Below are 27,513 nucleotides of genomic sequence, written 5' to 3' on the forward strand. Positions count from 1 at the left end.
CGGTTTGTAGTCCTGGGCCCCTTTCCTAGCACCCTGGACCCCAACACCCTTCATTCTCCTGGACTTCATCTCCTACCCTATACTGCGAAATCTCCACCCAAAAGTTCCGCCCAAATGAACAACTGGTCCATGGAGCACCAGGAATGGGCAATGGAACCTGGCGATGAAGTCAGGGAGGGGCTGGGGTCCTTTACAGAGTCTTCCTCATCCTGCCCTAGGCCTTCTTGGCCACTCTGCTGCCTTGGAACCACCCAGCCACCTTACCTGCTGCAAAGGGAGCCTGGGTGCCCAAAGGGTGCCCACCTACCGGAGCAATGAAAAGCAAAGGCTGCAGTTTAGCCAGGCTGAGATCCAGAGCAGAATCCTTTGCTCGGTAGGCCTGTCCGTCTGGCCCTTGTGACTTCATCTGTCAAATGGAAGCCCATACTCTCCTCCTTGCCCACCTCCCAGGCTTAGGAGATGAAGCTTCTCCAACACCCCTACAGAAAAAGCTGGGGGAGGGGAGGCCCACCAAACCTTCTACAACCAGATGAGGACCCCGAGGAGTGGAGAGGAGAAGTGCTTTGCCCAAGATTACATATCCTGCCATCAAAATCCAGGACCGCAGCCCAGGCTCCCACCTCCCAGCCTAAGTCAGGAGCACACCAACTCCAGACCCCCAGCCCAGGTGCCCGGCCCAGTGCTCTGGACTCTGAGGGTCTCCAGGCCAGAGTGGCCATGGAAGGTTGGTGCTTTGTACAACCCTCAGATTGAGGACTGGGGCACTGAAGAGTAGAAGACACACATAAGATTTCCTGCAAGAAATAGCCTTTGAACTGCATTTCAAAATAGATACAATGTTACATGGCTGTTGGAGAGTTGAAAAAGACTTTTAAAATAATTTTTAAATATTTATTTTCGGTTGTCCTGGGTCTTCCTTGTTGTGCAGGCTTTTCTTTAGTTGTCGCAAGCAGGGACTACTCTCTATAAACAGTTTAAGTGCAAGGGCTTCTTATCATGGTGGCTTCTCTTGTTGCAGAGCACGGACTCTAGAGCAAGGGCTTCAGTAGTTGTGGCACATGGGCTCAGCAGTTGTGGCTCCCAGGCTCTAGAGCACAGGCTCAATAGTTGTGGTGCACAGGGCTTAGTCACTCCAAGGCATGTGGAATCTTCCTAAATCAGGGATTGAACTGATGTCTCCTGCATTGGCAGGGAGTTTCTTTAGCACTGAGCCACCAGGGAAGCCTGAAAATTATTTTTAAAATCATGTTTACTGAGATATTATTAACACACCACAAAATTCACTCATTTTGGTGTTGCTGTTTAACGAGTATAGAATATCGGTTTTGCAAGATGAAAGGTTCAGGAGATTAGTTGTACACGATGGTGTGATCACTCACCTAGAGCCAGACATCTTGGAGTGTGAAATCAACTGGGCCTTAGGAAGCATTACTATGAACAAAGCTAGTGGAGGTGATGGAATTCCAGCTGAGCTATTTCAAATCCTAAAAGATGATGCTTTGAAGTGCTGCACTCAATATGTCAGCAGATTTGGAAAACTCAGCAGTGGCCACAGGACTGGAAAAGGTCAGTTTTCATTCCAATCCCCAGAAAGGGCAATGCCAAAGAATGTTCACACTACTGCACAATTGTGCTCATTTTACATGCCAGCAAGGTAACGCTCAAAATCCTTCAAGTTGGGCTTCAACAGTGTGTGAACTGAGACCTTCCAGATGTTCAAGGTGGCTTTAGAAAAGGCAGAGGAACCAGAGATCAAATTGCCAACATCTGTTGGATCATAGAAAAAGCAAGAGAATTCCAGAAAAACATCTGCTTCATTAACTACACTGAAGTCTTTGACTGTGTGGAACAAACTATAGGAAATTCTTAAAGAGATGGAAATACTAGACCACCTTACCTGCCTCTTGAGAAACCTGTATGCAGGTCAAGAAGCAACAGTTAGAACCAGACATGGAACAACAGACTTAGTTCAAAATTGGGGAAAGGGTACGTCAAGGCTGTATGTTGTCACCCTGCTTATTTAACTTACATGCAGAGTACATCAGGCGAAATGCTGGGCTGGAAGAAGTTCAAGCTGGAATCAAAATTGCCAGGAGAAACATCAATAACCTCAGATATTCAGATGCTACTGCTGCTGCTGCTAAGTCATGTCCGACTCTGTGCGACCCCATAGACGGTAGCCTACCAGGCTCCCCCGTCCCTGGGATTCTCCAGGCAAGAACACTGGAGTGGGGTGTCATTTCCTTCTCCAATGCATGAAAGTGGAAAGTGAAAGTGAAGTCGCTCAGTCATGTCCGACTCTTCTCGACCCCACAGACTGCAGCCGACCAGGCTCCTCCATCCGTGGGATTTTCCAGGCAAGAGTACTGGAGTGGGGTGCCATTGCCTTCTCCGGATATTCAGATGACACCACCCTAATGGCAGAAAGCAAAGAGGAACTTAAGAGTCTCTTGATAAAGGTGAAAGAGGAGTTAAGAAGCTGGCTTAAAACTCCACATTCAGAAAACTAAGATCATGGCATCCAGTCCTATCACTTCGTGGAAAATAGATGGAGAAACAATGGAAACCCTGAGCGACTGAACTGAACTGACACACTCCAGTATTCTTGCCTGGAGAATTCCATGGACAGAGGAGCCTGATGGGCTACAGCTATGGCTGTGCTGGGTTTTTGTTACTGCCCATGGGCGTTCTCTGGTTGTGGCCAGTGGGGGCTACTCTGCACTGTGTGCGCAGGCTTCTCATTGCGGTGGCTTCTCTTGTTGTGGAGCACGGGTTCTAGATGCTCGGGCTTCAGTAGTTGCCGCGCACGGGCTCAGTAACTGGGGTGCACTGGCTTAGTTGCTCTGCGGCATGTGGGATCTTCCCAGACCAGGGATCCAACCTGAGAAATGGCGTATTTCCTGCCATGTCAGTCAGCAAGGATGTCACAGTCATCAGGATTCCCAGTCTCCAAATGTGAATTCCTGAGCCCTAAGGGCACTCAGGAAAGAGAAAAATACTTGAGACATAACGGCCATCAGATTGCAGCCACTCCCCACGCTGAGCACTGAGGAACTCAGGAAGTGAAAAGCACAAGATACTGGCCCTAGATAGCTGAGGTGCACAGGAAAGGGATGATTTCAGTGAGGCCAGACTCTTGCATCTCCCCATACAGAGAAAAGCACTTAACTCCTTAACTTGGGAACTCTGGTCTTCTCTAATTCACAAAAATACTTTTGATGTCCAGACTATCTGCCCTTTGTTGCAAACTTCTGTTTAACCTGATTCCCCACCCAAACTCCTCAAAACAGCTCTCTCAGGGTCACCTGAAATGCTGTCTCCCAGATAAAACATGACTCGCAATTTTTGTTGTTGTCTAGTCTCTAAATCGTGTCCAACTCTTAGTGACCCCATGGACTGCAGCACGCCAGGCTTCTCTGTCCATCACTCTATCTGAGTCTGCTCAAACTCATGTCCATTGAGTCAGTGATGCCATCCAGCCATCTCATCCTCTGTCGATTCCTTCTCCTTTTGCCTTCAATCTTTCCCAGCATCAGTGTCTTTTCCAATGAGTTGGGTCTTCACATCAGGTGGCCAAAGTATTGGTGCTTCAGCTTCAGCACCAGTCCTTCCAATGAATATTCAGGGTTGATGTCCTTTAGGATTTACTGGTTTGATCTCCTTGCTGTCCAGGGGAGGACCTCGATTTTTAGGTTCTGGCTATTTTTCAAGTCAACAAACCCCTGTCCTCTGCATTGGCAGGCAGATTCTTAGCCACTAGACCACCAGGGAAGCCCTGTTATTTTTATTATTAATTTAATAAACACTTGATGAACACAGCCCTGCTCCTGGCCTAACATGGGGGTCAGGCAGACCTCTTAATTCATTCCACAAGCATCTTCTGAGCAGCATCTTATTAGCTGGCCTCCTAGAATGGGGCCTGCCTTGTGTTTCTAACAATTTTCTCAGAGGCTGTTCTTCAGACTCTTCAGGTACTGAGCTGTCTAACCCAAACCCAGGTTAAAGGGATTAAACAGTCTCATCAATAGGAGCAGTGACTTGCCTGAGGCCACACAGAGCTGGAATTGGAATCCAGATCCCTGAACTTTCGGCTTCAGGCCAACTTTTGGTTTTAGATTTCAGTAGAGTTCATCTCTCTTGTAAGGCTAAAATGGGATTATAATTACCTGTGAGTATCTCTTAAGTCATCATGATGTAAGGGATCTTGTGTGACCAAACCTGTAAGGCAAGAGTGGGCAAATTGTTCTGTAAAGGGCCAGAAAATAAATATTTTAGGCTTTGTAGGGCTCTGTCTCAAGTACTCAACTCTGCTGTAGCAAGAAAGCAGTCCCAAGGAGTTTCCTGCTAGTCCAGTGGCTAAGAATCTGCCTTGCAATGCAGGGGACACAAGTTCGATCCCTGGTCAGGGAACTAAGATCCCACATGCTGAGGAGCAACTAAGCTTGCACTGCGTATAGAGAATCCATGGGCTGTATGACACAAGGAGGATCCCACGTGCTGCAGCTACGCAGCCAAATTCGTTAAAATTTTTAAAAAGAAAGCAGCCCTAGAGTACATAATCACATGAGCATAGATATCTTCCACTAAAACTTTATTTGTGGACACATGTGAATTTCATACGCTATTTAGGTCATGAAATCTTATTCTTCTTTTGATTATTTCCAACTATTCTAATATGTAAAAACCATTCTTGGTTCAAGGGCTGTACAAAATAATAAACCCCTGCTCAAGGGGGTTAGAATCCATTCTTTATTGGATTTTAGGATAAGAGATATTAAAAGTTATTATTATTCTCATAGGGAGAGAGGCTGGAGGCCTGACCAAGTACAAAGAGAAGGGAAGATGCATTAATCTCCTCTCAAGCATTCCAGGTGAGACCTTCTTCATTATGGGCTCATAGCAACCTTTATAAATCTGTTTCCTTTTCTATAAAATGGTTACTATAGTCTCTACATTAGAGGGTTGCTGTGAGGGTTGAACGAGATAGAGAAAGGTTAAGTGTTTTGCAAAATGCAAATCACTTCAGTTCAGTTGCTCAGTCGTACCCTACTCTCTGCGACCCCATGGACTGCAGCACACCAGGCCTCCCTGTCCGTCACCAACTCCCGGAGCTTGTTCAAACACATGTCCATCAAGCCGGTGATGCCGTTCAATCATCTCATCTTCTGTCGTCCTCTTCTCCTCCCGCCTTCAATCTTTCCCAGCATCAGGGTCTTTTCCAATGAGTCAGTTCTGCACATCAGATGGCCAAAGTATTGGAGTTTCAGCTTCAGCATCAGTCCTTCCACTGAATGTTCAGGACTGATTTCCTTTAGGATGGACTGCTTGGATCTCCTTGCAGTTCAAGGGACTCTCAAGAGTCTTCTTGAACACCACAGCTCAAAAGCATCAATTCTTCAGCGCTCAGCTTTCTTTATAGTCCAACTCTCACATCCATACATGACTACTGGAAAAACCATAGGTTTGACTAGACAGACCTTTGTTGGCAAAGTAATGTCTCTGCTTTTTAATATGCTGTCAAGGTTGGTCATAACTTTTCTTCCAAGGAGCAAGCGTCTTTTAATTTCATGGCTGCAGTCACCATTTGCAGTGATTTTGGAGCCCCCAAAATAAAGTCAGCCACTGTTTCCATTTTTTCCCCATTTGTTTGCCATGAAGGGACCAGATGCCATGATCTTAGTTTTCTGAATGTTGAGTTTTAAGCCAACTTTTTCACTCTCCTCTTTCACTTTCATCAAGAGGCGCTTTAGTTCTTCTTCTCTTTTAATATTCCAATGAATATTCAGGACTGATTTCTTTTAGGATTGACTGGCTTTATCTCCTTGCAGTCCAAGGGACCCTCCAGAGTCTTCTCCAACACCACAGTTCAAAAGCATCTCACACGCTAGCAAAGTAATGCTCAAAATGCAAATGTTTTCAGTTAATTGTTTCTAGAGATGAGTGCTGGGGCTCTGACACCAAGTGGTCCTCTAGAAAGCTTTTACTAAGTTTAATGGGACACTGTCCCTTTAAATCCTCCACAACCACCTCAAGTACCAATTGGAAGAGTCGGCACATGCGCATTCCTTTGAAGGGCTGGCACCTCAGGCTACAGCCTTCCCGGAGCCCGTAGGAGAGGTTAAAGGTCCACCCACACAGAATTTATACGCAAGCGTAAATCAGTATCTGGAGCTCTATATCGTACTGGGAACCCAGTCCCTTTTTCGCGCCTGAAGGCTCCGCCCCCGCAGCCAATCAGTAGGCCTCGCCCTTTGCAGTGACCAATGGCAGTGAGCGTGGGGGGCGTGGTCGGGCGTCCGGAGGTGCGGCCTGGCACTAAGAGAAGCGGCGGGGTGAGCCGGGGGCTCTAGTGAACAGCGCAACCGGACGGGGAACGCTGGCAAGAGGCGAGTGGAAGCGGCCCGGGCCCGGCGGTCCCCGAGATGTCACGATGGCTGTGGCCGTGGTCGAACTGTGTGAAAGAGCGGGTTTGCCGCTACTTGCTGCACCACTACTTGGGTCACTTCTTCCAGGAGCACCTCAGCCTGGACCAGCTCAGCCTGGATCTGTACAAGGGCAGCGTTGCCCTGCGGGATATACATCTGGAGATCTGGGTGAGGATCCGAACCTGGGAAGGGTCAGACTCGGGGAGCTCAGCGGCCTGAGGCTGCCTGCGAAAGGGTCGACCTAAGGGACCAGGCACCGGAGTGGAGAGGCCTTGGGCGTCCGGCCCTTTCCAGGGGTCAGAGGGACCCCAGCCAGCCGTGTCCAGAGCCAGAAGCTAGACGGGAAGGGGTCCCTGCCTCTTCTTCGCAGGAAGAGAAACTGAGGCTGGAGAGCCGGATGTCACTTCTCTGGAGAATGCCAGGATAAGCGTATCAAATTGGGGGCCAGAGTTGAGGGTGTTGTCAAGGGGCTAAGGAGAAGGTGAGGAGGGATTGCAGGAACTAGAGGGCTCTGGTGGGACCAGGCCAGGGAAGTGGCAGAGTTGGGACATACAGCTGGTTGGGGAAGTCTGGAAGGGGTCCAGGACCCTGCTGTGGGCACCTGTGGGAAAGGTGCCCTGACCTCCTGACCCCTCGTCCCAGGCTCAGTGGGTGGTGTTCATCTCCGGATATGGATGTCAACAACCGCGTCAGCACCCTTGTTGATCAACACTTTGTGTGACTGCCTCTGCTGCCTACTTCCTGCTTTGGGGAGAGTGGGATGGACCAAATGGGTGTTTGGGGAGGGGCTTGGGCATCAGTATGTAGCATCACCTAGAGGAAAGCCCTGGAGGAAAGGTGGAGAGGTCTGGCCTGAGGCAGAGAGGAGAGAGATTCTGGGCAAGCAGAGAGGAATGAGGTCTGGGTCAGAGCCCTGAGGCTGGGGGCGGTAAAGAGCTGTGACTCAGGGTACAGCTGACCTGGGAAGTTGCAAAGGCGCCTCCCCGTAGAGGCGAAAGACCAGGGCTGGCACTGGATCAGCCCTCAAGTCCAGAGTGACAGGGGTGGGCAAGGGGACAGGTGGTAGTTGGTGGTTTAGTCGCTAAGCTGTATACTACTCTTTGAGACCCCGTGAACCGCCCCCTCCCCCGTAGCCTGCCAGGCTGCTCTGTCCATGGGATTTCCCAGGCAAGAATACTGGAGTGGGTGCCATTGAACCTGGGTCTCCCGAATTACAGGTGGATTCTTTACTAAATGAGCCATCAGGGAAGCCCCGATGAGGACAGGGGCTTCTGAGTTTTCTAGGGGAGCAGACAGTGTGCCTCACCTCAGTATAGTCTGGGCGAGAAGAGTTGGGCTTTACGGTAGACCAGGCCTTCCTGAGCAAATGTGGAGCATAGGAGACCCCCAGGCCCAGAGTTGGTGACATTTCTTAGCTGTGAATCCCTGTGCAGAAGACCTTTTCTGACCTCTAACCTCAGCCTCTTAGGCTGGCCCAAACCTGTAGACTGCGTCTTTCTACACTCCCACCTGCCCTGCCCTCTGGTTGGGGAGTGAATTGACTCCTAGCTAGGCTACTTTCCTTCCTGGCCTCCAGGGAGGGGTTGACCCCTGGTGGAATGCAAGTTCTTTCCCAATATGCCCACCCTTCTCCAAGCTGCTAGGCCTGCAGCCCCTACCTTGTGGACCTCCAGAGAAGCCTGGTCCCTGGGGACCCTGCGATAGCAGAAAGAGAAAAACCTGGGTCTCAGTCTCAGTTCCCAGAATGCACTGAGTGACTAGGCGAGTCCCTTCTGTTTAGGGCTCAAGGTTCCCCATCTGTGGATCTCTGGGTAAGGAATTTGCACTTGATCTCTGTGGACCTTCTGGTTCTGCCGTGTATTTTATTCATGGATCCAACAGAGGTTTACTGAGGCCCTCTCTGGGTGGCACCACAGTGCCTAGAATCACACTAAGAAGGCAGGTGGGCTCCTGCCGCCGGGGAGCTTCCAGACTGGTGCAGGGGGCTGTCCCTCTATTTGTAACAGGAGGCTCTAGCCTTGTGCTTCAGAGAGAGGTGCAGCTACACCAGGTGGAGTTGGGGTCCCCCTCCAGCTCAGGTCAGCCCCTGCCTGCCTTTCCCGGACACTCCCCTTAAACCCCATGCTTGTCCAGGTGAATGTGGGCTGCTGCAGTCTCGGCTGGGCCTTTGCACGTGCTGTTCCCATGCCTGGAACCCTCCCTTCCATCCTCTCTGCCTGGCTCCCTCCTCTTCCTCCTTCAGCTCCCCCGTCCTCAGGTTTGAAAGACTGGGCGTGTTGAACTGTACAGTAACAGGGCAGCCAAGAGTAGGGGTCAGTTGAGCAGAGGTAGGACTTTGTAAGTAGCACGTGGCGGGATGGGAGAGCAAGAGCACTCTCCAAGGTGGAGCGGCCTGGTGAGGAGTGCAGTAGCAGGGAGACAGCTGGGTTTGGGAGTTCCCTGAGCTGGCTTTGTCTCCTGTTTGCTCCCAGTCTGTGAATGAGGTACTGGAGTCTATGGAGTCGCCACTGGAGCTGGTGGAAGGCTTCGTGGGCTCCATTGAAGTGGCCGTGCCCTGGGCTGCCCTGCTCACCGACCACTGCACTGTGCATGTGTCAGGCCTCCAGCTCACCTTGCAACCCCGCCAGGGCCCAGGTCAGAGCCGGGTGAAGCTCAGGCGGGGCGGGGGGGGGAGCAGACAGTGGGAGCGGGCCTGGGCACCCAGGGTCTGACTGGGCCCGCCTGCCCTGAGACCCTCTTCCTACCTGCAGGGCCGGGGACTGGCGACTCACAGAGCTGGGCCTCGTGCATGACCACCAGCATGCAGCTGGCTCAGGAGTGCCTGCGGGACGGGCTGCCTGAGCCCTCTGAGCCACCGCAGCCCCTGGAAGGACTGGAGATGTTCGCCCAGACCATCGAGACTGGTGAGTAGGCCCTTCCACGGCCCTTAGCGCAAGGACCTCAGGCAGCACCCTGCTGCCTGACAGGGAAACTGTCTGGTCTTCACCACTCTGCCTGACCTGAGACCCCCCTCTCCACCCCTCAGTACTGCGGAGGATCAAGGTGACCTTCTTGGATACTGTCGTGAGGGTGGAGCACTCGCCGGGCACTGGGGAGCGTGGCGTGGCGGTGGAGGCCCACGTGCAGAGGTAAGGGCAGGCCGAGCAGGTGGGCTCTGTGAATCGGGAGGGGCGCGAGGGGCTGCTGAATGGCCCTGGCCCTGCCTGCCTCCCCATCCCAGGCTCCTAGGAGGTATCAGGGCAAGTCTGAGTGGGCTTGGGCTGTGGTCGTGGCAGAGGGAGGTGGACTGTGCTGGGAGCCTGGAGTGGTGTCCAGAGGCCGGGTGGTGCAGGGCCAGGGTGCTGGGCCCTCAGGATCAGGTCACATGCTGAGGGTCTGAGGAGCAAGAGCTGGCTGGCCGTGGAGTTCCAGGATGGCCTGGCTGCGATGCGGTAGCTCAGCAGGCCAGATGTCACTGACCCCAGACTTCTAGAATATGATGCGTGGCGGGGGACTCCAGCTCATGGTGGCCCAGGCACTCTCTGATCCTCCACTCCCCAGACTGGAGTACTGCGATGAGGCGGTGCGAGACCCAAGCCAGGCGCCCCCGGTGGATGTGCACCAGCCTCCTGCCTTCCTCCACAAGCTGCTGCAGCTGGCGGGGGTCCGCCTGCACTTCGAGGAGCTCCCCCAGCAGGTGGGCCGACTCTGGTCCTCACGGTCTCTCTCTCCTTCGAATCCCTGTCCTTGCTGGCCCTGGACCCACCTGCCCTTCTCCACCCCTTCTGACCGTGTGCACGCTCCGTCATGTCCGACGCTTTGCCGTCCCTTAGACTGTAGCCAGCCAGGCTCCTCTGTCCATGGAATTTTCCAGGCAAGAATACTGGAGCAGGTGGCCATTTCCTCCTCCAGGGGATCTTCCCGACCCAGGGATTGAACCCACGTCTCTTGCGTCTCCTGCATCGGCAGGCGGATTCTTTACCACTACTGCCACCTTGACTGCATCTTTTCGATCCCTCCTCTCCTATATCTCGTCTCCCAGGAAGGACCCCCAGAGCCACCTTTGCAGATTGGCAGCTGCTCAGGGTGCCTGGAGCTGACAGTGAAACTGAAGCAGAATGAGGCCTTCCCAGGCCCCAAGGTGGGTCCCCAGACCTCTGGGGACAAGGAAGTATACCCCATTTCAGCGTCCTTCTCAGCAGAGCTGGTATTCCCTGGGACAGAGCTAGGTCATTGGAAGGGGGGAGCTCATTGCCTTCAAGGCAACTGGGGAAACAGGGATACAGAGGCTCAGAGTGGTCAAGCTGGGGCCAGGGTCGCACAGCTAGTTGGTGGCCAAGCTCAGCCTGGTGGCTGGCAGGCTGCCTCCTCAGGGTAAGAGCAGGTGGGTGGCCGCAGCGGCTGGCGTGGGCTCCATGGTTGCTCGCTACTCCCCCAGCTGGAGGTGTGTGGACAGCTGGGCTCCCTGCACCTGCTCCTGACCCCACGGCAGCTCCAGCAGCTTCAGGAACTGCTCAGCGCTGTGAGCCTTGCAGGTGAGGTGTCTGGGTAGTCCGGGGGGTGGGGGAGGATGGCTGGGAAGGGGCCGGCAGATGGGACTGACACAAGGCTATGTCCTCCCCGGCAGACCCCGAGAGCCTGGTGGACAAGCTGAACAAGAGCCGCCCGCTCGGTGCTGAAGACCTGTGGCTGATTGAACAGGATCTGAACCAGCAGCTGCAGGCGGGGACTGGGACTGAGCCCCTCAGCCCAGACCCCCTTTCGAACCCCCTTGTCAACCTGGAGAGCACTGGTGGGTGTGGGGCTAGACCTGGCAATTGACGGAGTCTGGTGTGGGTACAGGGCTCGGGGGGCCAAGCCCGGCCGTCTCTGAGACCCCTTCCTCTGGCTCACAGACCTCTTCTTCTCCATGGCGGGCCTCACAAGCAGTGTGGCCTCAGCCGTGTCCGAGCTCTCGCTCTCTGACGTAGACCTGGGCTCCTCTGTGCACAGTACCACAGCCTCCCGCCGGCTCTCTGCTCAAGCCCCCCCTACCGGTGAGTCCTCCCAGGTCCGGGAGAGCTGGAGGAAGGCGCGGTGTTGGGTCACGTTGCTAACGTGCGTGCAGGAGGCCTGGGGGTCCACCGTTGGTGACCTGCTTCTGGGGGAACGCTCAGGGGAGGTGGCAAAGTGACGGACAGAGCCTGGATTTCAGAGGCAGTGACACCGGGGGATTCCCTGGGGGCTCAGGCGGTAGAGTCAGTGACATTGGCCCAAGTACTTAAACTCTTGGAGACTCAGTTTCTCTTCTCGTGAGGGATAAGACCTGACCCCAGCAGGCTGTATGTTTGAGAGTTTATATGTGTCAGGTACTGGGTAAGTGCTTTATCACCTCCAGTTTGTCCAGTTTCCTTGAGCAGGTTGAATCGAGCCTGGACTCAGTGTCTGACATAACGAGGCTTCGTGTCACGCCTGCCTGGCCAAGCTCCCGGTCGGAGTCAGGGCTCACCTCGGCCGAGGCTTCTCCCAGCCCCGAGCCGAAGTGTCTGACTGTCACTTGACCTGGGGTCCCCACGAGCTCTGGGGAGCCTCTGGTGAAGCCTTTGTCCTCTCAGGCAGGACAGCCCCGGTGCCCCCCTCGAACACCCTGCGCCCAGACTCGCTGCTGAAGATGACCTTGGGGGGTGTGACCCTGACCTTGCTTCAGACATCTGCCCCGTCTTCTGGACCCCCTGACCTCACTACCCACTTTTTTGCCGAATTTGATGCCACCGTGGATGGGTCCTTCGGCTCCCATGACTTGCACCGTCTGCGACCGCGCTTCCAGAGGGCCTGTCCTTGCAGCCACGTCCGGTACAAGCCCAGGGTGGCCTGAGCGTGAGGGGACCCCCGAGCCCCTGAAGTCCCCGCTTCTGACGCCCAGCTTCTTCTCCGTAGGCTAACGGGTGCCGCCGTGCAGCTGTCCTGGGAGCTGCAGACAAGCAGGGGCCGGCGGGCCACCAGCACAGAAGTGCACTTCGGGCAGCTGGAGGTGCTGGAGTGCCTGTGGCCCAGGGGCGCCTTGGAGCCTGAGTACGCAGAGGTGAGGGCTGACAGCCTGTGCGTGCGGTGCGGCCGGGCCCGGAGGTGAGGGTGGGCGCAGGGGCTCAGCCTGACCCCGCCGTCTTCCCCGTCCCTGCCCAGATCCTGAGCTTCCCCAACAGCCTGCGATCCCAGGCCTCGGCTCAGCCCTGCGCCCACCTGCGCCACACACAGACCCTGCGCCGGGTGCCCAAGGTAACCTGGCCGACTCCAGGCCTGGGGGCCCTTGGCTGTTTGCTGTGGGTGTTGCCCCCACCAGCCTCCCCTGGTGCCTCCCTGCTCCCCCCTCTACCCCATTCCCTGTGCTCCATCCAGAGTACATCCCCAACCCCGGAGCCCTGAAATATCTCTGGGCCACGTGCGTGCCATCCTCTCAGCCCCTCTCCTGGTTCATGGCAAAGCCCTGCCAGCTCGTAGGGCTGGGGGTGGGTGGTAGGTTCTGGGCGGCGTGGTTGTCTGCTTCGAGCAGGCCATGACGCCCTGCTCCCCTCCTGGGTCTCCCTTCCCCAAGCTCATCTCCTCACAACTTGGGAGGGCTCTGTATTCTTCCTGTTTTCGCTCAGAGGACCCCTGCCCATCCTGCCCTCACATCCCCCGCCACACAGCACTCGCTGACCTGAGCACCCTCCCCCTCAGAGCCGGCCCCGGCGCCCACCTGCCTGCCATTGTCACTCAGAACTGGCCCTGGACCTGGCCGACTTCCAGGCGGATGTGGAACTGGGGGCCCTGGACCGGCTCGCTGCCCTGCTGCACCTGGCCACCACACCCCCTCCTGAGCTGCCTGCGGGCCTGCTGGTGAGAGGCCCAACCCGGGTGGGGAACGGGGCAGGATCCTCCTGCTCCTGGGGTGGTGGGGGGTGGCCTCAGCTCTGATTCTCCCCGCCCCGCAGACAGAGCCCCCACTAGCAGCCGAGCAGCACACGCTGGTGCGGCTCTCAGCACCCCGGGCCACACTGCAGCTGCGCTTCCCTATCGCTGACCTGCGGCCTGAGCGGGACCCCTGGGCGGGCCGGGCCGTGCGAGCTGAGCAGCTGAGACTGGAGCTGACTGAGCCCCAGTTCCGGTCAGAGTTGAGCAGTGGGCCTGGTCCCCCAGCCCCCACCCGCCTGGAACTTACCTGCTCTGACCTGCATGGTAAGACTGCCCCAGGAGACAACCCCTTGGGCAGGGGGCTGAGGCCTCTGGGAGAGGTGGGCTTGGGGCCCCAGAAGGGGCTGGGTCATGAGTGGGCTCCAGGCCTCATCTGCTTAGTGAGGCGCCCTCACCGCCCGTTCCCCGGGCTTCTCTGCTCAGTGGGCAGAGTGGACTGTTTACCCCAGGGTTGTTGCAGACTGTGGGTGCAAGGGAGGGCACAGGTCCATAAACAATAAAACACAGTTGTCGTGGGCAGGGCTCCAGGCCCCCACTGACCCACCTGGTGTTGAGGAAGAGATGGGGAAAGGTGGCAGTGACGACCCCCACCCCTCCCTATCCCCTCCAGTCACCTATGAAGATGGAGAGAAGCCGCCCATCCCCTGCCTGCGGGTCTCCAAAGCTCTGGATCCCAAGAGCCCTGGGCACAAGTACTTCCTGCCCCAGTAAGTCAGGGCTCTGGAAGGAGCAGACAGGAGAGGAGGGCTTTGCTACCGAGGGCAGCGGGAGGCCCTGCAGGCCAGTGACAGGCCTGTGCCGTGGCAGGGTAGTGGTGACCCTGAACCCCCAGCTCAACGCACCGTGGGAAGTGGCCCCGGAGAAGGGAGAGGATCTGGAGCTGTCGGCTGAGAACCTGTGCGACCTTCGGGAGCCCGAGCCCTCGCCCTTCTCCTCCAAAAGGACCATGTACGAGACGGAAGAGGTGAGGTCCAGGCCTTCTGAGTCTCTTGGGAGCCACTTAGTGGCTGTGGGCCAGGGGGATAAGACCACCTGCAGGGCCAGATAACATGTGACTCAGCACCAGTGAGAATTTCATGTCTTCCATTGTCTCTGGTCAGTGAAGAATCAGAAACACCACAGCTTGTGGGGCCCGAGAGTGGGGGCCGTGGCGAGGGCAGTGCCCTGGGCCACGGGCCTTGATGGGGACGGTTATGACCCCGTCCCATCAGCCATTTCTCAGCAGTGGACACTTGGGCCTCGGGATCCTATTCTCTGAAGGTGCTGAGGGTTGAGTGAGAGGCAGTTAAGCGCCTAGCCTCTGGTCCAAACGGTTTAGGTTCAAATCCAGGCTCTGCCCCTCCGTGGCTGTGTCATCTCGGGATTGTCCAACTTCCTAGAAAGTGAACAACAGATGAGCTTCTCCTTCTGGAGAGTGGGTGTAACAACCCCTCCCATAGGGCCTGCCATGAGGATAGAGGAGGTAACATAAATGAGGCCCCTTGGAGCAGGGTTCACATGCAGTCAGTCCTTCAGACCAGACAAGACGGCTGTCATACATCCCAGCAGAGGAGGCTCATGTGAATGATGGTTGGAGTTCAGGAAGCAGATTCTGAGTCCGGCAGCAGGCCCTGACCTCTCTCGCATCCCCTTCCCTGCTCTCCCCACTCGCGCCCCTCCCCCTCAAGATGGTGATCCCTGGAGACCCTGAGGAGATGAGGACCTTTCAGACCCGGGCCCTGGCGCTGTCCCGCTGTAGCCTAGAAGTGATCCTGCCCGCCGCCCATATCTTCCTGCCCAGCAAGGAGGCCTACGAGAGCCTCTACAACAGGTGATGGTGTGGGCGGGGCGGGGTGGCCAGGGCCTGGCCGGGCCCCCCTCACCGCCGTGTCCCACCGTCCTCCCAGGATCAACAATGACCTGCTCATGTGGGAGCCCGCAGACCTGCTTCCCGCCCCCGCCCCCGCCGCGCCCCCCGCCGGCTGCCCAGATGCCTCGGGCTTCTGGCAAGACAGCTTCAAGATGTGCAAGTCTGCCTTCAAGCTGGGTAGGCAGGGTGCTCCGGTGGCGTCCCGGGCGCCGGGGCAGACCCTTCCCCCACCTCCGGGTCTCCCTGCCACTCAGCTCCTTGATCTCATCCTAGACTCGGACTCGGACGACGAGGACACCCATTTCTCAGTGGGGGCATCAGGTGCCCCCCGGCCCCTTGCCCGTGAGTCCCGGAGCCCTCGCTCCCAGAGTACCTTCTCTGCATTGGTGACGGTGCTGAAGGGCCGGATCACTGCCCACTGTGAGACCAAGGTGAGGCATAGAGGAGGTGACGACAGCCCAGGGGCAGGGACCCCCGACTCCAGAGCCCCCACCGGCAGGAAAACCAGACCTGTGTGAGCTGCTCCGAGTTGGGAATGTGCGAAACAGAAGCCCTACTTGGGTCCGAGTGTGGCCTGCCCAGCCATTAGGGAGCCACCTGCTCCCCTGACCCACCCATGCCACCCCACCCATCCCATCACGCCCCGTCAGCCACTTACTAGCACCTGCCATGTGTAAGGCACTCAGGGTTAGGGTTAGGTAAGGCTCGGGGTCCGAGCAGGCACCATCCGATGCTTGGAGGTAGACAGGGAGGGTGACCCTTCTCCTCTGGGTGCTGCCCCAGATCTGTAGCAGTCTGGAGAGCAGCCAGAGCCAATCCTAGTCAGACCAGGGCTCTGGAGGCCCCCTGACCCCGAGGGCGTGGGGGCTGCCGAGTAAAGCCTCTGAGGCCAGGCTGCACGCTCTGTCTGCAGGACGAGTGTGGGAAGCGGCTGGAAGGCGCCCATGGCGAGCTGGTGCTGGACGTGGAACAAGGAACCATCTTCAGCGTCTCTCAGTACCGAGGCCAGCCGGGACTTGGCTACTTCTGCCTGGAAGCGGAGAAGGCAGCACTCTACCACCGAGGTGTGAGGGCTGGGGGCCAGTTGCCATGGGTCCCAGGGGTCTATGGTCACGGGTAGTCTCTCGGGAGGGATGTGTGCCCTGGGTGGAGTGCCCAACTGGGCAGGGGAGCTCACCAGATACCTCCCCAGCGGCCATGGATGACTACCCACTGCCCGGTCGCCTGGAGCTGCCCGCCTTTGCTCCCCCGGCCCAGCTGGCCCGGACCATCTACCCATCGGAGGATGGGGTAACTGAGCAAGGAGCCTCGGGCCGCAGAGGCCAGGGCCGGGGCCCCCATATGCTGTCCACCGCGGTGCGCATCCAGCTGGACCCCCACAGGAACGTCAAGGTACAGGCCCGCCTGCTTCCGGCCCACCTGTTTGGTCAGGGCTCTGCCTCCCAGGTCCCTGGGGCTCCTGTGCTGACTCTGCCCTGCCCCCCAGGAGTTCCTGGTGACCCTGCGGCTGCACAGGGCCACCTTGCGCCACCGCATGGCTCTGCCGGAGCAGAGCTGGCACTCCCAGGTGAGCCAAGAGGGTGCAGCGGGCAGGTCTCCAGGCCTGGGTGAGGCAGGTGCGAGGGGCAGGGGCTGCGCCAGAGCTGCCCTTGGACTGGAGATGGCTCATGGGTGGAGCCCCTGGGCCAGGCTGCGGTGGACAGCTGGTGGGCAGCACATAGGGGGCTGGGCTGGGGCGGGGGGTTGGGAAGAAAGAAGCTCCCTCACCCTCACATACCTCTCCTCTGGCCCCCAAAGCTATTGGAGTTCTTAGATGTCCTGGATGACCCAGTGCTGGGCTACCTGCCTCCAACGGTCATCACCATCCTACACGTCCACCTGTTCTCCTGTGCCGTGGACTACAGGTACCCAGGCTCAGGGACCTGGGGGCCTGGGGCTGGGGCCAGGCTCTCATGGGCAAGGAACCTGCCCCAGCCCAAATGTGACCCCTTCCCTCCCAGGCCCCTCTACCTCCCCGTACGTGTCCTTGTCACTGCTGAGACCTTCACCCTCTCCAGCAACATCGTCATGGACACCTCTACCTTCCTGCTCAGGTATGCAACCCCTCCTACCCAAGCTCCCCATCCATCCCACCCCAAGTCGGCTGTAGCTACCCCTTCCCCAGGGTCCCACATGCCTGCTGTGTGTCCTCAGGCCTCAGGCCTTTCTGTGCATCTGAGTGATCCCTCTCTGAGGAAGTCAAGGAGGTTTCCCCTACCTAGAGGCAGTCAGACCTCTGAGGCAGAGCGTTTGAGCTCTTGCCTGATAATCTCACTTCTGGAGGTCGTCCTCAGGATAAAAGAAAGGATAAGAAGGGTAAAATATAAAGCCTCCATAGTATAATTTAAAATAGTTAAAACTTGTAAGCAGTTTATATGACCTCAGATTACGACCTCAGTCAGCAAACGTGGCCTTGTGCTCAGTCACTTCATTCGTGTCCAACTCTTTGCGACCCCATGGACTGTGGCCCGTCCGGCTCCTCTGTCCATGGGATTCTCCAGGCAAAAACACTGGATTGGGTTGCCATGCCCACCACCAGTGGATTTTCCTGACCCAAAGACGGCCTACCCAACCATTAAAGTCAAATTTAAGAGTAACATTGAAAAATGCCATCAAATAATATTTACTGAAAAAAATAAGATATAAAGCCATACATACATATATTTTTAAAGATTCTTGGGGGTGTGTTTGTATACATCTCCGTGTCTTCACAGAAAAGACTGGAAGGAGATGGATAGCTATCCCTCAGTATCTGCAGGGGATTGCTTCCAGGACCTCTCGTGACACCAAAATTCAGGGCTGAAGTCATTTATATAAAAGGGTGCAACATTTGCATGTATCCCATGTACATCCTCCCATATTCTTTAAGTCATCTCTAGATTACTTTTAACACCCAACACAGTGTAAATGCTACATAAGTAGTCGCTGCTGCTGCTGCTAAGTCGCTCCAGTTGTGTCTGACTCTGTGCGACCCCATGGACTGCAGCCCACCAGGCTCCCCCGTCCCTGGGATTCTCCAGGAAGAACACTGGAGTGGGCTGCCATTTCCTTCTCCAGTGCATGAAAGTGGAAAGTGAAAGTAGTTGCTAGCATGCAACAAATACAGGTTTTGCTTTTTGGAACTTTCTAGATTTTTGTTGGTTTGTTTGTTTTGGTTCTCTGACCAAGAATGGATTTTTTAAAAAAATATTTCTGATCCGCAGTTGGTTGAATCCTCAGAAGCAGAACCCACAGATTGGGAGGGCCAAGGTTCTATTCTCAGAATCTGAGATTAGCTTTATTCTTATATATTTAAAAGCAGTAGGGAAAAGCAGGACATTTCCCTCCCAGGGCTGCTGTGAGTTCCATCCAGGTGAGATGGACAAGCTGGCAGATACGCAGAAAGAGAAATGCTGCCCAGTGTCCCCGAGTGCCTGCTGGCTGGGCCTGTGGTCTCCCCATTGTACAGACAAGAACACCAAGGCCAGAGAAGGGCCGGCACTAGTTTCTTGTCAGCTTGGGACGCCCTGTCAGGGCCCCCTCTGCCTGTCTCTGTGAGCCCCACTTTCTTAGGAGCTGTGGCCCTGCAGCGGCTCCCGGCCCTTCTCAGCCCTGTTCCCCGCCAGGTTCATCCTCGACGACTCCGCCTTGTACCTGTCCGACAAGTGTGAGATGGAGACCCTGGATCTGCGGCGAGGTGGGCAGGGCCTAGACTGGGCTCCCTCCCCTCTGAGGGACTGTGGCCCTGGCCACCCCCAGAGCGGCCAGACGTCCTCCCCCAGCCGCCGGCCAGGTTCTCAGTGCCCACAGACACACGCACGCACACCAGGGCGGCACCCACTCAAACCCTAGACTCTCCCACTAGGGCCAGGGCTGGGTAGGAGGAGGCAACAGGGCCCTCTTCTGCCTTCTGCCTCAGATTACGTCTGCGTCTTGGATGTTGACCTCCTGGAACTCGTGATAAAAACCTGGAAGGGGAACACCGATGACAGACTGGTGAGTGTGGCTGCGCCCAGGGCCTACCAGGGTCCCCGAGCCAGAACAGGTATCTGGGCAAGGGAGCCTCAGGGCGTCACTGTCCCCCACCTGCTGTCTCTTTTGCTTCTGCCCCGGGGCCTGGGCTCAGCTCGCAGTCCCTGGCAGCCCTCCCCTGTGGTTGCCACCCTCCTGGGAAGGGTCCGGCCCTCGGCAGACGTCCCTCCGTAGGAACCCTGCCAGCACAAGGCAGCTGTGGCCCAGAAAGAGCAGGACCTGCGGAGACAGCCCGTGGGGGCCTGATTTCCCTGTCTGCAAAAGACAGTCACTAGGCCTGGGGCTCAGTTGGTAAAGAATCCGCCTGCAATGCAGGAGAGCCAGGTTCAGTCCCTGGATGGGGACAATCCCCTGGAGAAGGAAATGGCAACCCACTCCAGTATTCTTGCCTGGAAAGCCCCTTCGACAGAGGAGCCTGGTGGACTACAGTCCATGGGATCGCCAAGAGTCGGACACAACTGAGCAACTAAACCCCCACCACAGGCCCCGGCTCACCGGGCTGTGGTGCAGGACTCGGGAGCCTGGAGGCACTGAAGAGCCCCTGTGCCTCCTCGGACAGCCCTGGGCGAAGCCCCTTTTCCCTCAGGCTGAGTGTGCCCATGTTCAGTGGGTTGTTGACTGACCACCCCAGGGCTGACCCCCGCCCGGCCCCGCCCCGCAGAGCCAGCCGCTGTTCGAGCTGCGCTGCTCCAACAATGCAATGCACGTGCACAGCTGCGCTGACTCCTGTGCCCTGCTGATCAACCTGCTGCAGTACCTGACGAGCGCGGGGGACCTGCACCCCCCACCCCGGCCGCCCAGCCCCACGGAGATCGCCGGCCAGAAGGTGCAGGTGAGGCCTGGCCCCACCGTTCCCGGAGCTCCGCCCAGGCCTGTCCCCTGCTGCGGCCCCCACCAGGGCCCTGGGGCCCACCCCTCCCTCCTAACTCGAGCTCACCAGTGCCCCTCCGCCCGGCCCAGCTCTCAGAAAGCCCCGCCTCCCTGCCCTCGTGCCCACCGGTGGAGACGGCCCTCATCAACCAGCGGGACCTGACGGACGCCCTCCTGGACACCGAGCGCAGCCTGCGGGAGCTGGCGCAGGCCTCAGGTGGGGTCAGGGTGCAGTGGGCTCAGCAGACACAGTCAACACCCACACCAGGCAGCCCTCAACCGGCCCCTCTCTCCACCACAGGCAGCCCCTTCTTCCAGGCCTCTCCAGTGTCGGTCTACCTGTTCCCTGGAGAACGGAGTGGGGCTCAACCCCCCTCACCCGCTGCTGGGGCCCCCACTGGCAGCTTGGGGTCCCGCTCTGGGGCCAAAGAAGCTGAAAAGGAAGATGAGGGGGATGGAGACACTTTGGACAGCGATGAGTTCTGCATCCTGGACGCTCCTGGCCTGGGCATCCTGGTGTGTGGTGGGCAGGCTGGGCAGGGCCAGGAAGAGGGTGCTCAGTTTGGGGCCTCCTAGAACTCCCACTGTGGGAGAGGCAGGAGGTGGTCACCTGCCAGGATGCGGGTTGGAACCACAGGTAGGGCTGAGAAGGGCTCCCTGGGGAGGCAACCCTCACTGTGGGCTTGGAAGAAGTTGACAAAGGTCCAGAGGAGTGACAAGGCATGGAGTCTGGGGCAGAGGGGTGGGGACATTGAGGGTCGGGAGGGAGAGGAGCAGGGCAGATAGCAGGAGGGGGAGGAGCACCATTCGCTGTGAGGGTGCTGGCCTCCCGGCCGCCCGGTGCCATTGGGAATGCCCAAGCTCCCTGTCACACGCAAGCAAGACCTTAGTTCAGGGAGGCAGGGCTGGCAGGAGCACGGGGCACTCAGGCCCCTCCAGGTCACGGTCCGTGAGACTCCCCTTATGTGAAATAGGGGAGAGGGGTGTGAGGATGGGGGAAACAAGCGGCCTGGACCGGGGGAGCTGCTGTGCTCACGTGGCGTCCCCCCTGCAGCCCGCCGACGGGGAGCCCGTGGTGACGCAGCTGCACCCAGGCCCCATCGTAGTGCAGGACGGGCACTTTGCGCAGCCACTGGGCAGCACGGACCTGCTGCGGGCACCTGCCCACTTCCCCGTGCCCAGCAGTCGAGTGGTGCTGCGTGAGGTCTCCCTCGTCTGGCACCTCTATGGCGGCCGAGACTTTGGCCCCCACCCTGGCCACAGGTGAGAAGGAGCGGGTGCGGGTGGCAGTGGGGCCCCCAGGAGATGGGGCCCGGGCTGGGGTCCAGTTCTGACCTTCGGCAGCTGGAGACCTTGAACCCAAGCCTCATCTTCTGGCCTTAAGGCTTCCTCTTCCCCATGCCCCGCCAACTTCCCAGGGGGAGGGTCTCTGGCCCCGACTCTGACCGGAGGGAACGTGGGAAGGGGGTTCCCTTTGAGTCAACTCGTCCCTTGTTCCTCTGCCCAGGGCAAGGGTCAGCCTCTCAGGCCCCCGGAGTTCCCCTTCTCGCAGCTCCGGCCCCAACCGGCCCCAGAACTCCTGGCGTGCACAGGGGGGCAGTGGGAGGCAGCACCACGTCCTTATGGAGATTCAGCTTAGCAAGGTGAGCGGGGGCTTGGGCAGAGGAAGCAGGGGTGGGGACCGGGGTCAGCAAGGTGAGTGGGGGCTCGGATGCAGAAGGTGGGCTGGGCGGGGACCGGGGTCAGCAAGGTGAGCCAGGAGCTTGGGTGCAGAAGGTGGGGGTGGGGACCGGGGTCAGCAAGGTGAGCCAGGGGCTTGGGCATAGAAGGCAGACTGGGTGGGGGACCAGAACAGGCCCTTCCCTCCCGGCTGCCCAGCTAGCGCTTCACTCCACGGAACCCGTGGGTCGTGCACTCAGTCAGCTGCTGCTATGCTGTTCTAAGTGCTGGATGCAGCGATGAGCAAAGCAGACAGACACCTGCCTTCCTGTCCCTTGTGTCATAGTAGAGGGAGCCTGATAAGACTACACGTGCGCGTGTGCTAAGTCACTTCAGTCGTGTCCAGCTCTGTGGACAGGCTCCTCTGTCCATGGGATCCTCCAGGCGACAATACTGGAGTGGGTTGCTATGCCCGCCTCCGAAGACTAGATACACATATACTCAAATGTGATAAGTGCTTGGGGAATGTGAACAGAGAGAGGGCTCAGGGAGCACTGGGGAGGGCTGGAAGGTGCTCGTGGAAATGTGCCGTTTTGCACAAAGGTGTGAGGAAGTGAGCCAGGAGGAGGTTTTCAGGCAGAGGGCACAGTGCGAGGGCTACAAGCCAGGAGCATCCCTTGCATGTTCTGGGACCAGCAAGGAGGCCGGCGAGACTGCCGCTGAGGAGGGCGGGGAGCGGTAGGAGACGAGGCCGGAGATCCGACCCCGGGCAGGCTGCATAGGGCCTGAGGACCACGGGCGGTTCTGGGTTTTACCAGAGGGACAGCGGAAAGAACCACAGGGTGGGCTGCTGGACTGAGTGTCCATGAGGGAGAGAGCGGGCCAGGCTGGCCTGAGAAATGGTGCAGGTCAAGGGCCACTCACTGAGAGCGAGCCCACACAGACCCACTCCCCGAGCTCACAATGGCGCTAGTGCTGAGAGAACTCGGGCGGAAGTGCTTCAGGGGGGTGGTGAGTGCTCCGCAGACTGCAGATGGGCCAGGGAGCTGGTGACAGTGCCGAGTGATGGGGAGAGAAGGCCCGGCAAGGGCCTGCGGCTGAGGGAGGCTTTGACCTGTCAAGGGCAGAGAGGCCAGGGTGCCCCACATCAAGGGCAAGGGCCGAGGAGGGGCTTGGAGGGAGAGCAAGGCCTAGCAAGGCCACGGGGAGGAGTCTGCAGGCGTGGGGTGGGCAGGCGAACACTTCACGAAGGTCCCTCTGGGTGGAAGGAGAAGGGGCTTGAGGGGGTGAGCAGGGGGTATTCAGGGGAGGGGGAACGGCAGCCCCGGGCCAGGGGCAGCTGCGGCGGTGACAGTGTGGAGGGACTGGAGGGATTGTAGAGGAGGCAGGACTGACAGCCATGGCGATGGAGAGATGCCGGGAGGACCGCACCAGATCTGCCCTCGAGAGTGACGGGGCGCCGGTGCCACTCGGGGGACGGGAGGTCTGTGAGAACGGGCCTGCGGGTTCACCAGAGGCTGTGCGGAGCATGCGGTGCCGGCAGGACAGCCACGTGGGGCGGAGAGTGCGGGGAGTGGCCCGCTCAGGCCGCCGTGCGCCCCGCAGGTGAGCTTCCAGCACGAGGCGTACCCAGCGGAGCCAGGCCCCGTCGCCCCTGGCCGGGAGCTGGAGGAGCAGCCGCTGTCCCGCCAGGTGTTCATCGTGCAGGAGCTGGAGGTGCGCGACCGGCTGGCTTCCTCCCAGATCAACAAGTTCCTGTATCTCCACACGAGCGAGCGCATGCCGCGGCGCACCCACTCCAACATGGTACGGGCCCCGCGGGCCGCCCCGGGCCGCACACGGCCATACACGAGCCCGCAGGCACGCTCGCGTACGCATGCGCGCGCTCACACACATCCGGGAGGGTGGGAGCACAGGCGGGCTTCGCTGAGGGAGCAGCCTCTGCAGGACCCGCTGGGTGAGCGGTGGGCGGGTGGGGGCCTGAGGCGCAGCGGGTCCCAGAGCTCACCTCCTGCCTTCAGCTCAAGGTCAAAGCACTGCACGTGGCCCCCGTGACCAACCTGGGGGGCCCCGAGTGCTGCCTCCGCGTCTCGCTGCTGCCCCTGCGGCTCAACGTGGATCAGGTGAGCGGGCCACGTGGGGACGGAGCCTGAGCTGAGCCTGCTGCCCCACTGGCCTCTGAGTCTGACCCCCTCACTCCCCGCAGGACGCCCTGCTCTTCCTCAGGGACTTCTTCACCACCCTGGCGGCCAGCATCAACCCCATGGTCCCAGCAGAGACCTCCGCTGAAGGTGAGCAACTGGGCTGGCGAGGGGAGGGTCCCCGCCTCACCACCATGCCTGGGCCCACCCCCAGTCTGTCCCCGCCGTCTCCCCTCCAGCTCGCCCTGAGACCCCGGTCCCGCCCAGCGGCCCCCAGGAAGGGCAGCCGGAGGGTGTGGAGACCACCAGCTCCCAGGAGGCCACAGGCGGTAGGCTCGGCACCTCCCCCACCGAGCAGCAGCCCATCTACTTCAGGTAGGGCGTTGGGCTGGGGACCCTGGGCCAGGCCTCAGGGGGCCAGGCCAGTGACCTCAGGACTCTCTCCCCACTCCCCACCCAGGGAGTTCCGCTTCACGTCTGAAGTGCCCATTTGGCTGGATTACCATGGCAAGCACGTTACCATGGACCAGGTGGTGAGTGGGCTGTCAGGTCCCAGTCCTGCCGTGGCCTTTGGAGGCCAGGGGGCCAGGCAGTACCGGCCGCTGTCAGCCTCTAGTGGCTCCGGGGGGCTGGGCCGGTCCCTGGGCCCCAGGGTGTAAACTCCAGCTCCTCTCCCCTCTGCAGGGCACTTTCGCAGGTCTCCTCATCGGCCTGGCCCAGCTCAACTGTTCAGAGCTGAAGCTAAAGCGGCTCTGCTGCCGGCATGGGTGAGCCTGCAGGCCTTTCGCAGGGCCCTCTGTCTGTTCCTGACTCGGGCCTTGGCCAAGACCTCACCCTTCTGGCACCTCACTTTTGTTCTCTGTGAAATGGGCTCAGTCAGTCCCTCCATACAGGGCCGGGTGGAGCTGCAGGGTGTGTTGGGGTGCCTTGGGTCCCTCTGGCCCTGTGACCCCTCAGTGAGGGGCTCTGTCCGCCCCACCCTCCTCTCCCCGCCCTGTTCCAGGCTCCTGGGTGTGGACAAGGTGCTGGGCTACGCGCTCAATGAGTGGCTGCAGGACATCCGCAAGAACCAGCTGCCGGGCTTGCTGGGGGGTGTGGGCCCCATGCACTCAGTCGTCCAGCTCTGTGAGTATCTGACTTTGGGCGCTCTGGAAACTGCCATACTCGGGCAGCCTAGAAGCCGCTCTGGGGAGTTAAGTGGACGAGTTCCCGCAGCAGGGTAGGTGGGGGCAGCCTCGGGCATCTCTGACCACCCCCTCCCCACAGTCCAAGGGTTCCGGGACCTGCTGTGGCTGCCCATCGAGCAGTACAGGAAGGACGGCCGCCTCATGCGGGGGCTGCAGCGCGGCGCTGCCTCCTTCGGCTCGTCCACAGCCTCGGCCGCCTTGGAACTCAGCAACCGGCTGGTGCAAGCTATCCAGGTGATTGGACCCCCAGCGTCCAGGGCGGGGAGGCTCTGCTCCACGGTGCCCAGTTCCCTCCTCAGCTCTACCGAGCGTGGGCAGTCTGGACGTGTGAGATCTTAGGAGGAACAGTCACAGAGACAAGAGGCCAAGTGACCGGCCTGGAGCCCCCGTGGCTCCTGTGTGGGAGTGTCAGGCCCCCAGCTTTAGAGCCCACTAGGTGTCCATTCGGAGACGGCAATGGCACCCCACTCCAGTACTCTTGCCTGGAAAATCCCATGGATGGAGGAGCCTGGTGGGCTGCAGTCCATAGGGTCGAAAAGAGTTGGACACAACTGAGCGACTTCACTTTCACTTTTCACTTTCATGCATTGGAGAAGGAAGTGGCAACCCACTCCAGTGTTCTTGCCTGGAGAATCCCAGGGACGGGGGAGCCTGGTGGGCTGCCCTCTATGGGGTCACACAGAGTCGGACACGACTGAAGCGACTTAGCAGCAGCAGCAGGTGTCCGTCCATTCGTGGCACTGTCCTGACAGGTGGGGAAGGGGATGGTTCTCTTGAATGGACCAGAGATTGACCCTGGTGCTTCACCAGGCCCGGCGGGAAGCCCGGGGGTTACCCTGCGAGCAGTTGCAGATGAGTGCCCTGGGTTCTGGAGTAGAGGGGGCCGGATGGACAGGTGCGTCCATCCTCAGAAGTGAGCGGGGAGTGTGCAAATCCTCGGGGCAGTTGGGGAGGGGCAGGCAGGATCTCTTGAGAGGAGGCTGGAGGGATAAGCGGGTATCTGAGGCCCTCCCAGGGCAGTGAGCTGGGGTGTGGCCCGGCCAGGTGAGGAGGCCGGGTGAGGGGAACGACGCTGGGGGTGGCAGAGGGGAACCCAGGTCTCTGTCAGGGCCGCCCCTGGGGCTCACGAGGAGCAGCTGGGGAGGGCAAGGCATTGGGTTTGGGCTGCATCTGTGGCGCCACCAGACAGGCAGGAGGAGGGGTGTGGGTCCAGAGGACGTTCGGGGAGTCCCCTCGGGGCATGAGGTCACCTGAAAGCCCCCTGACGTGGGGGCTGGGAGCTTGGCAGGACTCCAGGAGCAGTACAGTACAGTGTGGCTGTGGGGGAGGCAGGGATTGTGGGGGGGTAGTGGGCTCCCTCCTGGTCCTGTCTCCTCATCTGCTGTCCCCCACGCCCCCAGGCCACAGCTGAGACCGTGTATGACATCCTGTCCCCAGCGGCGCCCATCTCGCGCTCCCTGCAGGACAAGCGCTCCGTGCGGAGGCTGCGGAAGGGCCAGCAGCCGGCTGACCTCCGGGAGGGCGTGGCCAAGGCCTACGACACAGTTCGCGAGGTAAGGAGGCCCAGCCCCGCTTCCAGTCATCCCACGTCCACACCCACACCCCCTCCACGGACTCCCGCACTGACCGCCGGCCTCCACAGGGCATCCTGGACACAGCTCAGACCATCTGCGAGGTGGCGTCTCGGGGCCACGAACAGAAGGGGCTGACCGGCGCCGTGGGGGGCGTGATCCGCCAGCTGCCCCCAACCGTGGTGAAGCCCCTCATCCTGGCCACCGAGGCCACGTCCAACCTGCTGGGAGGGATGCGCAACCAGATCCTCCCCGACGCGCACAAGGACCACGCTCTGAAGTGGCGTCTGGACGAGGCCCGGGACTGAGCGCGGGCCCCGGGACCCCACCTCGCCCGGCCATCCCAGGGGCACTTGAGCGCTGCGGCCCCCCGCTGGATGGGCCAGGCCTTCAGAAACGGACCAGGAAGGACCCTGACAGGCCCACCCGCTGCCAACCGCTGTGAGAGTGGACCTTCCCTGCCTGGGGCCTCGGCCCTGTCTCTGCACTTTTCCTCCCGGGAGAAAGGACACCACGCCCCCCCCACCACCTGGGCCCACACCGCTGCCTTGTTCCAGAATGGAGGCTCTCGGACCCGGACCCACTCAGCCAAGTGTCTTTCTGTGTCTCAGCGGGAGATGGGGGCACGAACACCGTGTGGCTCAATGTATTTTTAAGCTCCTTGAGCGTGTGGGTCAGTGTCTGCATGACGTGGAATAAACTGCCCACCGCCAGCCCCTCCTGTGTACCTGCAGTGCCCCAGCCTCGACCTGCACCACCCCATCCCCAGCTCTGTACCCAGCACTGCCCAGCTCACCACCAGGGGTTGCCACACCCTCTTCACGCACCCGGCAGGTGAACAGCCCCCCGCCC

At 59.1% G+C, this 27,513-nt stretch overlaps 1 protein-coding gene across 5 annotated transcripts; it reads left to right on the forward strand.

Moving 5' to 3' along the window:
- Positions 1-6,289: 6,289 nt before the first annotated feature.
- ATG2A (autophagy related 2A) lies at positions 6,290-27,377 on the forward strand. Of its 5 annotated transcripts, none has more exons than XR_015157965.1 (41): positions 6,290-6,593; positions 8,897-9,059; positions 9,176-9,328; positions 9,451-9,553; positions 9,966-10,101; positions 10,447-10,545; positions 10,843-10,939; positions 11,032-11,196; positions 11,300-11,440; positions 11,999-12,236; positions 12,321-12,465; positions 12,567-12,659; positions 13,101-13,259; positions 13,355-13,598; positions 13,945-14,041; positions 14,142-14,298; positions 15,002-15,144; positions 15,221-15,360; positions 15,457-15,614; positions 16,097-16,247; positions 16,376-16,575; positions 16,670-16,750; positions 16,981-17,087; positions 17,184-17,276; positions 18,812-18,898; positions 19,121-19,197; positions 19,895-20,065; positions 20,194-20,320; positions 20,405-20,619; positions 21,158-21,366; positions 21,611-21,746; positions 23,368-23,568; positions 23,784-23,885; positions 23,969-24,053; positions 24,143-24,278; positions 24,364-24,436; positions 24,588-24,670; positions 24,907-25,028; positions 25,170-25,324; positions 26,491-26,643; positions 26,733-27,377. XR_015157965.1 is itself a non-coding variant. In XM_086384962.1 (41 exons), exons 1-41 carry the CDS (start codon positions 6,423-6,425, stop codon positions 26,967-26,969), a joined length of 5,823 nt encoding a protein of 1,940 aa, XP_086241088.1. In that variant the 5' UTR covers positions 6,290-6,422; the 3' UTR covers positions 26,970-27,377. The 5 variants fall into 5 exon arrangements, 2 of the variants coding, with proteins under 2 accessions (XP_086241088.1, XP_086241089.1); XM_086384962.1 differs by having other exon boundaries at positions 18,792-18,898; XM_086384963.1 differs by having other exon boundaries at positions 18,828-18,898.
- Positions 27,378-27,513: the final 136 nt, after the last annotated feature.

This window comes from Bos grunniens, chromosome 29 (genome assembly GCF_055505025.1).
Source record: "Bos grunniens cultivar Pamir isolate PY7600 chromosome 29, Bosgru_T2T1.0, whole genome shotgun sequence".
NCBI lineage: Eukaryota > Metazoa > Chordata > Mammalia > Artiodactyla > Bovidae > Bos > Bos grunniens.